Source organism: Neomonachus schauinslandi, chromosome 6 (genome assembly GCF_002201575.2).
Source record: "Neomonachus schauinslandi chromosome 6, ASM220157v2, whole genome shotgun sequence".
In the NCBI taxonomy this organism is placed as follows: Eukaryota; Metazoa; Chordata; class Mammalia; order Carnivora; family Phocidae; genus Neomonachus; species Neomonachus schauinslandi.
Window position 1 is genome coordinate 84,747,548 of NC_058408.1, and position 14,400 is coordinate 84,761,947.

Consider the following 14,400-nt stretch of genomic DNA (forward strand, 5'->3'; position numbering starts at 1 on the left):
ACCTGCAGATGAAAAGAAACCTAAAACACATTTCTTAATTTGAATAGACCACCTGTTAAAATAAAATCAGGAGAAAATTCAGGAAAATTGGAACACTGACTTGGATATCTGATGACAACAAGAAAGTCTTGTCAATATTTTTAAGTATGATAAGGGTATCACAGTTACTTTTTAAAAGCCTTTTTCTTGTTGAAGATATGAACTGACATATTTATGGATTAAATAAAATGTCTGAGATTTGCTTCAAAATATTCCTGTTGGGGGTTGGGTGGGTGTGGTAGGTGAAATAATGATGCCCCAAAGATGTCCATGTCTTCATCTTCAGAACCTCTGAAGGGGACTTTGCAGATGTGATTAAGGGCTTTAGGATGGGGACAGTATCCTGGATAATCTGGTGGGCCCAACGATGTCACCACTATGGTCCTCCCTCATAAGGGGGAGGCAGAAGGATCAGAATCACAGGAGAAGGTGGTACCATGACAGAAGCAGATCGGAGTGATGAGTTTTGCAATGGATGAAGGGGCCACAAGCCAAGGATACAGGTGGCCACTAGCAGCTGAAACAAATAATGAAACCAATTCTCCCCTCGGAGACTCCAGAAGGAAAGAGCCCAGCCGACACCTTGACGTTAGCCCAGTGAAACCAATGATGGACTTGTGAAAGAGAATAAATTTGTCTCAAGGTCCTAAGTTTATGGTCATTGTTTTCAGCAGCAATAGGAAACCGAGTGGGAGAGTGGATGGCAGTATAGCTAAAATCAGTTTGGCCACGCGTTGAAAATTGTTGATGTGTGTGATATGTACATGGCAGCTCATCATCTTTATTCATTATGTAATTTCTGTTTTTTTTTTAAGATTTTATTTGTTTATTTGAGAGAGAGAGAGAGCACGAGAGGGTGAGGGGCAGAGGGAGAAGCAGGCTCCCCGCTGAGCAGGGAGCCTGATGCCGGACTCAATCCGAGGACTCCGGGATCATGACCCAAGCCGAAGGCAGACGCTTAACCGCCTGATCCACCCAGGCACCCCAATTTCTCTGGTTTTGTACATGTTTGAAATTTTTCATAGTAATTAGGGTTTTTCTTTAAGTCTTACACTAAGGGAATTTAAACCAAAAAGTCTGTTTTTAAGACACTGCTTTCAAGTCTTATACACGTGGCTCACAGCCAACTCCAGAATATTGTGCCAACATGAGTCTTGGAGAGTGGGGACTCTAAGGGAGGTTGAAACCAACAGACCCTGTTACCCAAAGAATACTCTCTGTGGGACTTGGGCCAGGTGCTTTTTTCTGAGCCTCAGCTGCCTTATATGTAATAACTGAGCTTCCATCTCATTGGGTTACTAGGAGGCTTAAGTAAAATAATCCATTTAAAGTATTTAGTGGATTATCTGACACAGTATCTCTTAATAAAGGTTAGCTCCCTATTATCACGGCATGTCATTTTAGCTTTCCAACAAACATTTGAAAAATGTCTCAATCTGTCTCTATCATCATTACTGTGGCCCTCTAAAATGTATTTGTGACGTAAGTCTTCAGAGCCCATTTGAATCACCCATATTCCACTTTAAAAAGCTCTTGTCTTGATTTGACTGTTCTGCTCTGATGTCTCCCGAGGTAATGAGCAACCCAGAGCCAGAGGTACTGTGCGAAGCCCAACAGCGAAGCTATCAAGAAATCTCTATCCTGGGAAAATAGCTGGCTGGCCTCTCTAATCCTTTCCCGCAGGATGAAGGCCTCTGTTCCCGGTTTATTCTTCAACGTGGAAGAATCAGAACTCTCATTAGCCTAGGTAAACGGAAGGGAGAGCTTCCTTTTCCTGGCCCAAAGTTATCTCTTCCTCTGAAGCCAGCTGCAAGAAAGAGCAGACCAGCTCTTTTAGGAACAAAATTGTACTTGCGGTTCCATGCCCAGCTCCTTCTCAGCACTGCGTCTTCTGCTAACTGGTGGCAACAGGCTCCTTGTGGGGCTCCAAGCTGGTGTCTATAGGCTGATGCCCAGAGGCTACGAAATACTCGGCATTTTAAAAGAAAACCCCTTTTCCCTGTACATTCTGATGTCTCAAGCTCACTGAAGTCCCTGGAGTCACACACGTAGTTGGGAGACGGGACTCACAAGCCCATTAACCGCTTCTGCACCAAAATAGTTGGGATGTTGGCTCCTGGGCAGCAGTGAAGGGAAGGGGACTCGGGGGCCCCTGCAGCCTGGCCTCCTCTTCTGTCACAGAAGTCACAATACTTCGGGGGGACGAGCAGTGAGCCAAGGAGGGCTGTCTAGACACGTATTAAGTACACTGATGAGCAAAGACTGCAGTATTTTTCAAATTACTTGATACGCTTTTGAATTTCCTGAAGAAAATGACGACGTAGATTGGTATGACCCGTTCATTTTACTATAATGCTGGCAAAAAAAAAAAATACCCCCAGGTGACAAAGCGAGGCTGAGGCTGCTACTGTTCTCCTGATAGACCCCGGGCTGCCTCGGGCTTCTTGTCACCGGCGTGAAGAAGACAGAAGCAGCCACCAAACGGGGGACACCGTTTCCCCTAAAATCCACGCCGACATGAGGTGGTTGGTAAAGCAATGTCAGCTACCAGGTTTTCATTCGGCTCACTTTCCACATTTTCTGCGGGCCTCGACACAGGGGATGATATTTATGTTCCTGATGTTAAGATAAAAGACCAATAAAATGGTCTAAGAGGAAAATGACCAATAAGGTTGATTTTAAAGACTGTCGACCTCATCATATGTGACTGTCGGGGCTGGAGTGTCCATTTTGTTGTTGTTCCATCAAGCTCAAAGTCTGAGGCGATGCAGAGCCAAACCTGCAGGGGGGAGGCTGGTCTGTGCCACCCGGAGACCACAGGAAGGCCGTGCACACCCACACGCGGCTTCCCATCACGCCCTACAGACCCTGAGTCCTGCCTCTGTCCTGCTGTCACTCCACTTGACTTTGCTTGGCTAGTGAGCCCTGAAGATGGCTGCCGGGGGGCCACAGCTGCAGGAAATACCATTCTGCAGACATAAACATCTACATCTGTAAGCGAGGAAAAAAAGCCGCTACTAACTCAGAACCACCGAAACAGCCATAGCTTCAGAGAAAGAAAAATGTTTAGTTTGGGGCGGGAGTGAGGAGGGTCCTCCGTGTTGTAACTCGCCTGCCAATGATTAAGCAGCTGGCTTTTCTAGCGTTTGACCTGTTGAGCCCTGAAAATACAGAGTACTGTCTAGAGTGGCTCACTGTTATTGTTATTAATACAACTATGTTGTCCAACAGATGCTTGGCTTCCAACCTGAGTCTCACAGTCTCTGCTGGTGACGAAATGCTAACTCCACGGCTTGGGGCATGGAGGAGAGCAGCTGTAGGATGGGAAAGAAGCATGTGACTACATGTAATTAAGACAGATCTGAATTCAGGGCTTCAAGAGGCAAGAGACGCCGACTGAGGCTTTGAGGGGGCGGTTATTGACAGTGATTATAAATCCCATCCCCAAAGCTGCCCATTCTGCTGTGTGGAAACCAGATCGGCAGTGTCCATGATCCACGTGATGTGGTAGATTTATGGACACTGTAAAAGGCTACCCTGACTGAAACCACTCCTTGACCACCCATCCCTGCCCCAGGAACTCCTGCTTTTAGACCTTTGAATAAAGTGGTGCCTGTCTCCCAAATATTTATTTATTTTTCCCTGAAAGAGTAAGACGGTGACTTGGTTATCCTCACAGTCTCCAGTTACAATTGACAAGGACCCATCTCATAAGGGGAGTGGGGGCAGGTTGTCCAAGGGGCTGGAGGGGCGTGTGAGGAAGAGAGAGAGCCCAGTATCACAGCCTCACGTTGGAACTAGGGCCCATGTGCCCTCTAAGTGGCATATGGCCACTGGTCCCTGGAGCAGCTTGTCTGCTTTTCCCTAAACCTTATAGCCAGTCTATTCTTCTCTTACTCTTGGGCTCAGGTGGTGCTGAGACCTCAGCATTGACTGTGACAGCAACTGGCTTGTACATCAGTCACCATTTTCTTTATCCGCCTCCCAAATTCTCATGTCATGAGGTCCTGTGGCTGCTATCAGGAGTCAAACCTGGACAGGGAGGCACAGAGACGAAAGCCAAACGACTGGCCAATTTGCTCTCACGAGACCGTCCCTCAGCGTGTGAATCTCTCTGTGGATATTGTCCGGCTGAATCTTAGAGAAGACTCCTTCCTCCCAGAAAGACTAAAGTAGCCTGAGAAGAAGCCAAGCTCCCACTGTCACAGCTGCTCTAGAAGGGTCTAACTGCTGACAACCTGGAAAACAAAGATGGGACCAAATTCATTCTGAAGCTGTGCGGTTACACTTAACTAAACCCTTCTAGTGCAAAGCATTCACAGACACTTCCAGAATCAGATAAAGCACACTCTATAGGAGACCCTGCCCCTCTGGCAAGCAGCAGGGCAAGACAAACTTACAGAAACACATCCCCCCTTCATGCTCCAGGAAACCACACGAATGAGTGCCCTGGCACCAAAGCAACACTCTAGAGCAATGTCCATCCTGTAACTATGAGACTGGACAAACGCCATTATCGAAACAAAAGTAAACTCCACTGAACGGCAATAAATCAAGAACATTCTAGAGACAGAGCGTCAACTAAAAGAGACAGTTCACGTACAGAATAGGGAGGTGTAGCGCCGTGACCCATCTGCCCCAGGGAAACGCATCTAACTAGCCAGGGTGTTCACTTATTTTCCCATTTCTAGAATAATAGAGGAAATCACTCAGTCAAATTGCTTTGTGTAATGGTCACAAGTCATCGTCCTGGTGATTCTCTTCTCCTCAGGCCACGAGATAATTTCATGATTTCTTCAGGGGATTTTTTTTTTTTTAAGAAGCACAACTAAAAGACCCTGTTTTTATGATGAATGGGGAGCTGCAGAATTATCTTTTGATGCTTAGCACACAATACCGTCACATAAAATTCTCCCAGCTCAAGAAATGGCATCTTTACATCAGCAGTTAACAGAGCAGGGGGGTGGGGAAAACCTGCTTTCCGCCTGAGGCGGTTGTGATAAGGGATTTAGAGCCCATCCTGGTGTGAGCTCCCGGAGATAATGAGATGCAGCCAGCTCAGAAAGTGTCCGCTGCTGCTGCTCGCTGCTTTCTAGCTCACGCTCGCGCAGCTGTTGCATGACTCAGGCTGGCTGGGGTGGCCGGGTGGGGAGGAACAGGGAGCAAAATGAGTTCCAGAAAATGTTGTGTGTCATATTTTGTCTCACCTGCATTTGCCAGGGCTGCTGCAGAGCTAGCATCTCACTTTACTGAGTAAGGACACGGAGCAGAATCTTAAAAATGACTTGCGCTCTGGAAGTGAGCGTTGGAAAAATTCCATGAGGAGTTTCGCTTGTATTAATCATGCTGCTGAAGCTAACAGGTTCATACCATGTTAGCAAATTAAACTATCGTACAATCTTGACAACGCTTCCCTGAATCCTTAAAAGTCTTCTCATTTTAATTAATGACAAATTGGATATCTACCTACTGGGGTTTCCATTGATACAGCAATTAATTTTTCTTTAAGATTTCTCAACTCCCTGCCAAAAGGCATCAAAAACACTCAAGCTATAATGGTTTCTCTTGAGTTCTCAAAAATCCCCTTAGCTTGGACATTCCCTATTGATTAATTATAATCGCCTTTTTAAAAATGTGACAGGCAACCTTGAAATGCACACACTCTGAAGCACGCTGGCCTATCTGGGGGGGGCCAGTGGGCACATAGGCTCAAGGAGCATGGTGGACATCACCTCTGTTCAGTCTCCCCTAGTGATCACAACTGATGTCTCTTAGCCACCTAAACGAAACAGCGTAAGGAAAACAGGAATCACTGGGCATCTGGCCAAGCCTTGAGCCTCCTTGAAAATTGGTTGATTTCTTAATTGATCTCAGTGGACAGAGTGATCCTATCACAGGTTGAAAGCAGAGAAACTTTGGGTTGAGCTGCACAAACCACAGGAGAATCTGCTGGCAGGGCCTTCTGTTTGAAATTATAATCAATCTCCTATCTACTCTCTACTCTATTAGTCAAAATCACGGTCGTCCTTTTGTTTTTTCAGGCTACTTTTAGAAACAGCACCATATCCAATTAAAGCCTTGATGCATCAGTGACGAAGACGGTGCTGACAGGTGTCTATGACCTCCTCACAGGTATTCCTGTGTTCTTTTAGTTCTGACCTGGCAGTCAAAAATCTGTCTTCCCATGTGCCACATCACTCTGCTCCCCAGACTCTTCCTGCTGCACTCCGTGCTGAGAAGATGTTCCCCCTCTTCGGAGCCCCTCACTAGACAGGCCCAGAGGGCTTCTGTTCATCTTCCTCTTCTTCCCTTCTACCACCCCCTTCTCTAGTGCAGCATTTTTGCTCAAAGGAACACGTCAGAGGGAGAGAGGCAAGTATATTGGAGTTAATTTCTTCAAAAAATGCTATCCCTGAAGTGACTGTAGCTTGAGCCCCACAGAGGGTCAAGGTGAAGTGCCTTGTAGCTCCACTAATCACAGAAGAGATGGTAAAAGCTCCCAGGCTCCAGAGCTCAGGCCTTTCTCTTCTCAAAAACTCCACAACCAGCCAGACTGGTTCTAAAAACAGAAGCTTGCTCTAGGATCATAGCCATTTGGTTGCAGAAACCATGGGAAGCTCTCAATCTTTGTCACAGCCATTAACACGAACTCAATTACCTCATCTCTTTCCCTCCCCACCCTCTACAGGAGGTGCTAACAGCTGGCTAAAGGGTAGGGGGCAGAAAAAAGCTGTGTTTGGGTAATCAACAAGGGTTGGCAGACTCCTGGGGGAGGCTATTAACTACAAGCCAACGTCTCCCTTCTCCCCATAATTTTACCAGGAAGATAAGGGACTCTCTTCCGGCTTAATAAAATAAGGTTGTTTTTGTTTGTTTGTTTAGAGATAGAGAGAGCATGAGTAGAGGGGGAGGGGCAGAGGGAGAGAGAGAATCTCAAGCAGGCTCCATGCCCAGTGTGGACCCTGACACAGGGCTCGATCGTGTGACCCTGAGATCATGACCTGGGCTGAAATCAAGAGTCGGATGTTTAAATGACTGAGCCACCCAGACGCCCCTAAAATAAGGGTTTTTTTAATGTAGATTTTTTGGTTTTATAGTTTTTATGGTGCCATAGCTGCTACTAAGGTAATAATAACTAGCATTATTGCTAGTTATTGAAGCCCTTATTGTGTATAGAAACATTCTCTATCTTACTCTAAGATTGGTCCATTCTAACAACAGAAAATTGGATCTTGAAGAGATTTATTGACCTAGTGGCAGCCCACAGCTCAAAAGTAACTGCACTCAAACCTAGATAATCTGATTGCAGAGCCCGCACTACCTTATGATCCAGCCATCACACTGTGGGGTATTTACCCATAGAATACAAAAACACCAATTCAAAGGGATACACGCACCTCTGTGTTTATAGAAGCATTATTTACAGTAGCTAAGATATGGAAGCAGCCCAGATGCCCATCAATTAATGAATGGATAAAGAAGATGGGGCGTATACAAACAATGGAATACTACTCAGCCATCAACATGGCTGGAGAGTATTAGGGTAGGTGAAATAAGTCATTCAGAGGAAGACAAATACCATATGATTTCATTCAGATGTGGAATTTAAGAAACAAAACAAACAAGCAAAGGGGAAAAAAATAAGAGAGAGAGACACAAATCAAGAAACAGACTCAACTATAGAGAACAAGAACAAATGGATGGTTCCCAGAGGGGAGGTGGGTGGGGGGATGGGCGAAACAGGTGATGGGGATTAAGGCATGCACCTGTATACCTGAATCTAGTATTACACTGTTAATTATACTGCAATTAAAATGAAAATTTTTAAAAATTTTTAAAAATTGAAATGTCTCAGGTTATCTATATAATCATCAAGAATGAGAATGTTTGAGGATTGTTTTTATGGTCTCCAGGAAAGGGAGACCATTTGTATTCGTTCCTTCCTCTGGGTGCTGCTGGTCAGTGCACCTAGGAGTAAAGAGTGTGTTCTGGCCCCACTTTGTGGACCGGGTGTATTGGCCAGATGGGACTCAGGTGGTGGTAGCATTTCTTCTAGCCCTGAAGAAAAGACACCTAATGGGAGGACTTGGGTTTCTAGAGGCAAGAGCTCTACTCTCTCTTTCTAAAGAACTGTGTGTAGGCCTTTTTCAATTGATCTGAGCGCACTGGAAACTAATTCAGCATAACTGAACATGACAGAGGAAAAAGTTATTTCTGAGCAAAAATTCATTACTAGAGTTCTCAGAAACTGGAAAATATTACAGTGACTCATAAGGCAAATGTAGACCCACAGCTTTATTATAAACTACACCATTTACATATACTTATGAAAATGTTACTTAGTTTTATAGGCACATCAGTCATCCTCAGTTTAGTTTCAAAATAGTAAACTAGGATGGTGTGGACTCTAATCGCATATAAATTTTACCAGTAGTTTCCCTATCCTTGTTTTTCCTTCTTTTTTTGCCTACTCTTTCCAAGTTCATGCCATCTTGCTATATTTTGTGTATTATATTTTTTTTCTGGATGTGTGTGTCTTTATGTATTTAGGAATTAATATTTTAAGTATACTTAAGATTTTTCTGGTATAAGATTGCTTCTCTTGGCAAGTTAGACAATATGGCCAAATTGCTCCAAAATTCAAAAGTGGGTGAATCCAATAATGAATTATTTTTATAACAGTTTTCTTGTACAGTCGACCCTTGAACAATGCACAGTTGAAAATCCATGTAGAACTTCTGACTTCCCAAAAACATAACTACTGATAGCCCACTGTTGCCTGAAAGCCTTTCTGATAACAAAAGCAGTCAATAAACACATATTTTGTATGTTATGTGTATTTGATGCCATATTCTTACAATATAGTCTGCAGCCCCTGTTTTTTTCCAGGAGTGGTTGGTAACAGCCACATGAAGAGTGTTTTTGCATTTGTTATGAATGTGTTCATGAGGACTTTCCAGTATATCCTCAAAAAAACTGCCTTTGGGGCACCTGGGTGGCTCAGTCGTTAAGCGTCTGCCTTCGGCTCAGGTCATGGTCCCAGGGTCCTGGGATCGAGCCCCACATCGGGCTCCCTGCTCAGTGGGAAGCCTGCTTCTCCCTCTCCCACTCCCCCTGCTTGTGTTCCCTCTCTCGCTGTGTCTCTCTCTTTCAAATAAATAAATAAAATCTTAAAAAAAAAAAAAAAGAAAACTGCCTTTAAGGGGCACCTGGGTGGCTCAGTCGGTTAAGCGTCTTACTCTTGATCTCAGCTCAGGGGTTGATCTCCAGGTCCTGAGTTCAAACCCCGTGTTGGGCTCCACACTGGGCGTGGGCCTACTTTAAATATATATATATAGAGAGAGAGAGAGAGAGAGTAAGCTAGAGGGCAAAAATGTCATTAAGAAAATCATAAAGAAGAGAAAATATACTTGCAGTACTCTACCGGATTTATTAAAAAAAAAAAATCCCTTATGTAAGTGGACCTACACAGTTCAAACCCGTGTTATTCAAGAGTCAGCTGTATAGATTTGTAGGATCGATTTATCTGGTTTTAGAAGGGAAATGTGGGCTTGCTACAAATGTATCAACCTATGGGTGAAATCGTAAGAGTTTCCTGAGCAGGCCATCGAGGCGAGAAGGCAGGACACAGACCGTTAAAAGGAAAACTCGTGTCCCAAGGCTGTGCAATCAAAGAGCAGGCTCGAGAAAGCCAGAAGACAAGAGAGGAGCCAGAAGAGGGAGAAATCACGGTGGGCCACATCTACTTCAGTAGAATCTGAAAGGACAGACAGGGTTCAACTCAGTAGAGAGCCTGCTCATCGGGCGGGGATGAGAAGTCTCCTGCTAATGAGACAGAGCTGATACAAAGAGCCCCCGGCGAGGAATGGAGGTGGATGCAGGAGGGTCATGGCAAATCAGGGAGGGGAAAGGAAGAAGCTGAGAATCTCCATTTTTCTGAGACAGCAGAGGCAAAGCAGAAAGGGGTCAAGACCGTGCAGAAGCAGTGAGAAAGGCACCGAGCTCGCCGTGAAGAAGTGAGGGCTGGGGAGACCTCCTTTGATGTGTGTGCCCGTTAAGAAAGAGAGGAGGAAGGCATATGTCAGCAACGGAACAAGAAAGTATGAAAAAACAAATGGCGGCGTCCACGTGGGGTCTGCTTTCTTTTCTTTGTACCAAGAGGGGGGAAGGGGTTCCCATGGCAGCCAGTTGCTTATCTCCTGGCTGCCATTTCTTACACTCATTTCCCTCAACAGCTTTTGAAATAAGTTCAATATGGGTTGAAAATGGATTGTTCCAGGTACACAGGAACTTCAAAATTACCTTGCGTAATTTGGCATAAAGGGCATTCCATGTGGGATCTCAAAGAATTCCATTCATTGTTCCGCCCTGCCTGCAGTGAGGGCTAGAGCACTCCGTCAGGTTTGGAATACACTCCTAGGATAAGCAGACTCTTTGGCTTTTAGCTGTTCTGCCGCAGAGGGCCAGGCACCTGAATCAGGCTCATGAATTCTCGCCTCAAGTCCCCACTAGCTGCCACCACATTTTAGATTCCTGCTCCTCTGCACGTTCCAACCTGCCTCTTCAGTCTCCATGCCCTGCTTTCATCGACTCTGTGAAGCCTGAGTGCTGACCCCTCTTCTTGTAGAATTAACTCCCTTTTGCCTCTGTGGATGGATGGAGTGGGCGTATGCTAAGTGTGATCTCTGGTTCACTATTAGAAAATAAGTAAAGGCATGTTATCGTTGGCACCGTCTCTGATACTCAGTGTAATGCAATCACGAGCAGGCACTGTATTATGTTTCAAAACTTGAATACACGTAGCACTACCTGCATACAAAATAGCTCAAGGACAAGACCACTTTCAAGGACAAAACTTAAGTGGGTAAAATGAAAACGTAAAATCAATTTCTAAAATGTCCTCCCCACACCCAAGTGGACGCTCGTGTGTGCAGCAAATAGAAACAAGTACCCACAGAGAACGTATCTGCAGCTGGGATTCCCATCCTCACTGGATCGTGGGCAATCAGACCTTGGTCTCTGAGGCACGCCTCAGAGTGTCTTCTGCATGCTGCCTTACACAGAAGGTCAATACCATTTTGCCAGATGGGTACTCCAAACTCCAGGGAGCTGTCTGACTCTCAGTTTCTACCAACTTCTGATGTGAAACCAGAGCCATCCACACAGGCAAGCTGAGAGGTAGTCGGGGGGTCCAGGTAGGAAGCCACCAGGACGTTTCCCTCTCTGCTCACCCCTGCTGGTCACCCTTGTTCATCAGCAGAGCGAGTTCACCCAGCCACCACTTCCTAGTAGTAAAGCTGACCATATGGAAATTTCAAAATAATTAGAAACTAATCACTAATTTTTTTTAAAAAAGAAGCAAATCACCTTGTGAAAGATGTCAGTCTAAATTTCAAAGTAAAGTTCAGAGGAAACCGATATATGTCTGATAGTCTTTTCTAAAGCTAAGAAGGGCCTCTAAGAAGTATCTAACGATTTCTATATTTCTATATTCAAAACAAATTTTAATGATTTTTCTGCTTTCTGATTATAAAAGTCTGATACATACTCCGGGCGGGGGGAGGGGGGGATACTTAAGAAACACAGAAGAGCACAAGGAAACAAAAGTAACCTATAATCCAGTGAACCGTACTGACAAAGTTTTCATATTCAACTGCAGAAAAAAAAAAAAATAGCAATAGAACCAGAAGAGGCTGGAAGAAAGAGACAGTTTCCCATTAGTCATGCATACGAGAGATTCCACGAGGTTAAATGGAACCATTACTCCTTAGCCATAGGGTAGAGGGCTTGGGGTACACTAGCCAGGGACATGGGTTTGCCATTGGACAATAATGAATTTCTCCTGCACAACACTTAAAGATAGAACATATGGTCGGCACTTCTCTCCTGAGAACCACCGCGTAGGTCGGGCCCGCCTGGGAACAAACGAGGCCCCTGAGAGCTCCACCTAGTTCACAGGATAATATCCCACAGCAGAACTTGGAGTCAGCAATGGCTAAACCCCAGGTGGTTGTAGCTCCTGTGTTAATGTCTAAACTGTCTGCGAATGCTCCTGAATTTTACCCATCAGGTTATTCTTCTAATTATACAGAATCCTATGAAGATGGTTGTGAGGATTATCCTACTCTATCAGAATATGTTCAGGATTTTTTGAATCATCTTACAGAGCAGCCTGGCAGTTTTGAAACTGAAATTGAACAGTTTGCAGAGACCCTGAATGGCTGGGTTACAACAGATGATGCTTTGCAAGAACTTGTAGAACTCATCTATCAACAGGCCACATCTATCCCAAATTTCTCTTACATGGGAGCTCGCCTGTGTAATTACCTGTCCCATCATCTGACAATTAGCCCACAGAGCGGCAACTTTCGTCAGTTGCTGCTTCAAAGATGTCGGACTGAATATGAAGTTAAAGATCAAGCTGCAAAAGGTGACGAAGTGACTCGGAAACGATTCCACGCATTTGTTCTCTTCCTGGGGGAGCTCTATCTTAACCTGGAGATCAAGGGAACAAATGGACAGGTTACAAGAGCAGATATTCTTCAGGTTGGTCTTCGGGAGTTGCTGAATGCTCTCTTTTCTAATCCTATGGATGACAACTTAATTTGTGCAGTAAAATTACTGAAGTTGACAGGGTCAGTTTTGGAAGATGCCTGGAAGGAGAAAGGAAAGACTGATATGGAAGAAATCATTCAGAGAATTGAGAATGTTGTCCTAGATGCAAATTGCAGCAGAGATGGGAAACAGATGCTCTTGAAGCTTGTTGCTCTCCGGTCAAGTAACTGGGGTAGAGTCCACGCAACTTCAACGTACAGAGAAGCAACACCTGAAAATGACCCTAATTATTTTATGAATGAACCAACATTTTATACCTCTGATGGTGTTCCTTTCACTACGGCCGACCCAGATTACCAAGAGAAATATCAAGAGTTACTTGAAAGAGAAGACTTTTTTCCAGATTATGAAGAAAATGGGACAGATTTATCAGGGGCTGGTGATCCATACTTGGATGATATTGATGATGAGATGGACCCAGAGATAGAAGAAGCTTATGAAAAGTTTTGTTTGGAATCAGAGCGTAAGCGAAAACAGTAAAGCTAAATTTCAACATAACAGTTTTATAAAGCAGTTTAGGTTATGGTGATTTAGCAGAACACAGGAAAACAGGAAAATGTGTCACACTTATACCAAATTAAGGATGTTGAGTTATGTTACTAATGTATGCAACTTTAATTTTGTTTAACACTATCTGCCAAAATAAACTTTATTCCCTATAACTTAAAATGTGTAATTATATATAATAGTTTATTATGTACAGTTAATTCCACTGTTCTGGCTGCAACAAAATTGATTTTGAAATTAAAAAAAAAAAAAGATAGAACATATGGTCAATAAAAAAATGCAACCCGTCTATACAACTTTTGAATATTTCTGTTGAGTCTTTGGGAAAGACAGCTAACGGAGAAGATGTAGTAACAGAGACAAAGGAAATTAAAGCAAGGTTTGGCCATAAGGGAAAGTTAGCCAGCCCAAAATATCACCCTTAACTCTTAACCTCTGGAGACAATAAATCTGAGGGAGTAAGAATAAGTGAGGAAAGCTCTTTAAGAGTAGATTTGTTGTTGTTGTTCTATTCTGTTATATACCATTAAGATTTAATGGCAAGACAAATAGATTCTGGGGCATTATATGTCCTTAGGCTGCCTTAACTTTTTGAATCTAATAGTTGAAAATAAAGTATCAAGATACAACTGCTATTTAGCCATTCATTCTTGCACTAAATATAATTTTACTGAATGTTTACCACATGCCAAACAGCATGCCAGCCACTTGGAAGACAAAGCAAGTAAGGCATGGAACCCATTCTCCAGGCCCTCACAGTCTAATAGAATCAGACAGAAGTCATTGCAACAAATTGTCCTAAGTGGCTCCCACTGTGGATGCCAAGAAGGCAGCAGAAGGCCACAAAGCTTTATAGAGAAGGCGTACTGTGCTGAGCCACGAGGATGAATGTGCACCCAGGGGCTAGGGAGGGAGGGCTCCTGAGTCAGAGGCCGTAGTAGTGGGAACAGAGAGGAAAGCAGCAAGGGTCTGGGTCTGTGGCCTGGCCATGTGATTCAGGCGACAGCCACCCTCCTGCCTGTCCAGAGAAGAGAAGGGAAGGAGGAATATCCGTGAAACAGGTGAGCAAGGAAAAACCCCCAAGTAGTAGCTCTCGTCTGTAGAAGGGGAAACAGGGACATACATGTATCTAACTTAGAACTCAGATGACTTTTGTTATCAGTTCATTTTCTTCTGGAAAACAAGGTGTATTTGCCAGAAGCGTGTTGGTGTCTCTGCCTTTCGCTGACAGAGAGAAAT

General features: G+C 44.2%; 2 protein-coding genes across 2 annotated transcripts in view; one reads left to right on the forward strand and one right to left on the reverse strand.

Moving 5' to 3' along the window:
- The window catches only part of DISC1 (DISC1 scaffold protein), a 326,114-nt gene that overhangs the window by 56,709 nt on the left and 255,005 nt on the right, over positions 1-14,400 (reverse strand). The gene's annotated exons all lie outside the window — the stretch shown is intronic.
- LOC110585932 (polyadenylate-binding protein-interacting protein 1-like) lies at positions 11,920-13,257 on the forward strand. Its single transcript, XM_044916463.1, has one exon. It carries the CDS (start codon positions 12,031-12,033, stop codon positions 13,132-13,134), a length of 1,104 nt encoding a protein of 367 aa, XP_044772398.1. The 5' UTR covers positions 11,920-12,030; the 3' UTR covers positions 13,135-13,257.

Bases quoted from the DNA above. Each gene is read 5' to 3' on its own strand.
- LOC110585932 (XM_044916463.1), top strand. From the start codon at position 12,031: ATGGCTAAACCCCAGGTGGTTGTAGCTCCTGTGTTAATGTCTAAACTG.